The sequence below is a fragment of the Cebus imitator genome, unplaced genomic scaffold (assembly GCF_001604975.1).
Source record: "Cebus imitator isolate Cc_AM_T3 unplaced genomic scaffold, Cebus_imitator-1.0 Scaffold153, whole genome shotgun sequence".
Taxonomy (NCBI): domain Eukaryota; kingdom Metazoa; phylum Chordata; class Mammalia; order Primates; family Cebidae; genus Cebus; species Cebus imitator.
In genome coordinates this window covers 444,616-446,081 of record NW_016107468.1, presented here as the reverse complement: position 1 = coordinate 446,081, position 1,466 = coordinate 444,616, and the positions used below count along the sequence as shown (strand labels likewise).

The following is a 1,466-nucleotide window of genomic DNA, read 5'->3' as shown; positions in this document are numbered from 1 at the left end:
GAGATTGCGGTGAGCCGAGATCACGCCATTGCACTCCAGCCTGGGTAACAAGAGCGAAACTCCGTCCCCCCCAAAAAAAAAAAACAAAACATTATTCCCAACAGCCAAAAGTAGAAACAACTGAAATACGTATCCACTGATGATTGGATAAGCAGGCAGTATGTTCATGTAATAGAATAGTTAGTGCTCAAAAACAAAAAGAAACTATTGATACACCCACCAAGCTTGATGGGCCTGGAGTGAGTGATGCTCAGTGAAAAAAGCCAATTTCAATAGGATACATACTATATATTCCATTTCTATAACATTCATGAAATAACAGAGGTAGGGATAGTGAAAACATCCCAAAATTAAACTGTGATAATGGGTGAAAAACCCTTAAAAATTTTTTAAGACTATAAATTTACTATTAGTGAATTATATACTTAAGACAGGTGAATTTGGCTGGGTGTGGTGGCTCATGCCTGTAATCCCAGCACTTTGGGAGACCGAGGCGGGCAGATCACTGGAAGTTCGAGACCACCCTGGCTAACATGGTGAAAACCAATCTCTACTAAAAATACAAAAAATTAGCCAGGCATGGTGGCACGCGCCTGTAATCCCAGCTACTTGGGAGGCTGAGGCACAAGAATCACGGGAACCCAGAAGGCAGAGGCTACAGTGAGCTGAGATCACGCCATTGCACTCCAACCTTGGCAACAGAGCAAGACTCCGTCTCAAAATATAATAATAAAATAAAATAAGACAGGTGAATTTTATGGTGTATCAATTATACCTCAGTAAAGCTGCTAAAAAATTAGTCTTTTCACCAGAATGAGAATAAAACAAAGGTTAACAGAAAACACAATGTGTGTTTTTATATATATATAAATTTTTCCTTTCATCCTTACATGGTTAAGAGTATTCCAGTGATACTGGTTATTTACTTTCAAAAGTCTCAAATAATCTTGGCTCCAAAGGATACCACTCTTTATCCTGTTTTCCCTTCAAATGAAACGGCTAGACTTTCCTAAAGGAAGCTGAAATCTTACGGTCCACCCATTACCTTAAAAAAAAAAAAAAAGCTGAAATCCTCATAATTCTTCAAGAGCCCATCGAAATGCCCTCTTCCTCATGAACTCTTTCCTGAACTATAAAGGGATCCAACCTCCAAAAACATCCACAGCACTTTCTGAGAACCGTTCTTGCGGTAGGTGTGATGCTCTCGCCAGGCTCATTTTATGAACTTTGCTCTCTTCCGTGAGACTCCCAGCGCTCAAAAGCTGTAATGCTGACACAGCTGTGTACCAAGGACCTTCCCAGCCAATGCTCTGCCCAATAATGCCTTGCCTAGTCAATGACAGTGGGTCAATTAAATCCTACTCATAATTCTGCTGAGGGCAGATACATGATCTTCTATAGCAAACAAGCAGCGGAGCTGAAGAAAAAAACGAGTCTCCACTTTTTCAGCTCAATGAACCTTTCCT

At 40.5% G+C, this 1,466-nt stretch overlaps 1 protein-coding gene across 1 annotated transcript in view; it reads right to left on the bottom strand.

Moving 5' to 3' along the window:
* The window catches only part of GTF2I (general transcription factor IIi), a 111,286-nt gene that overhangs the window by 71,411 nt on the left and 38,409 nt on the right, over window positions 1-1,466 (bottom strand). Inside the window, exon 5 of the mRNA XM_037743774.1 lies at window positions 1,295-1,329. Within this exon, the coding sequence (XP_037599702.1) occupies window positions 1,295-1,329 (35 nt within the window). The remainder of the gene's footprint in view (window positions 1-1,294; window positions 1,330-1,466) is intronic.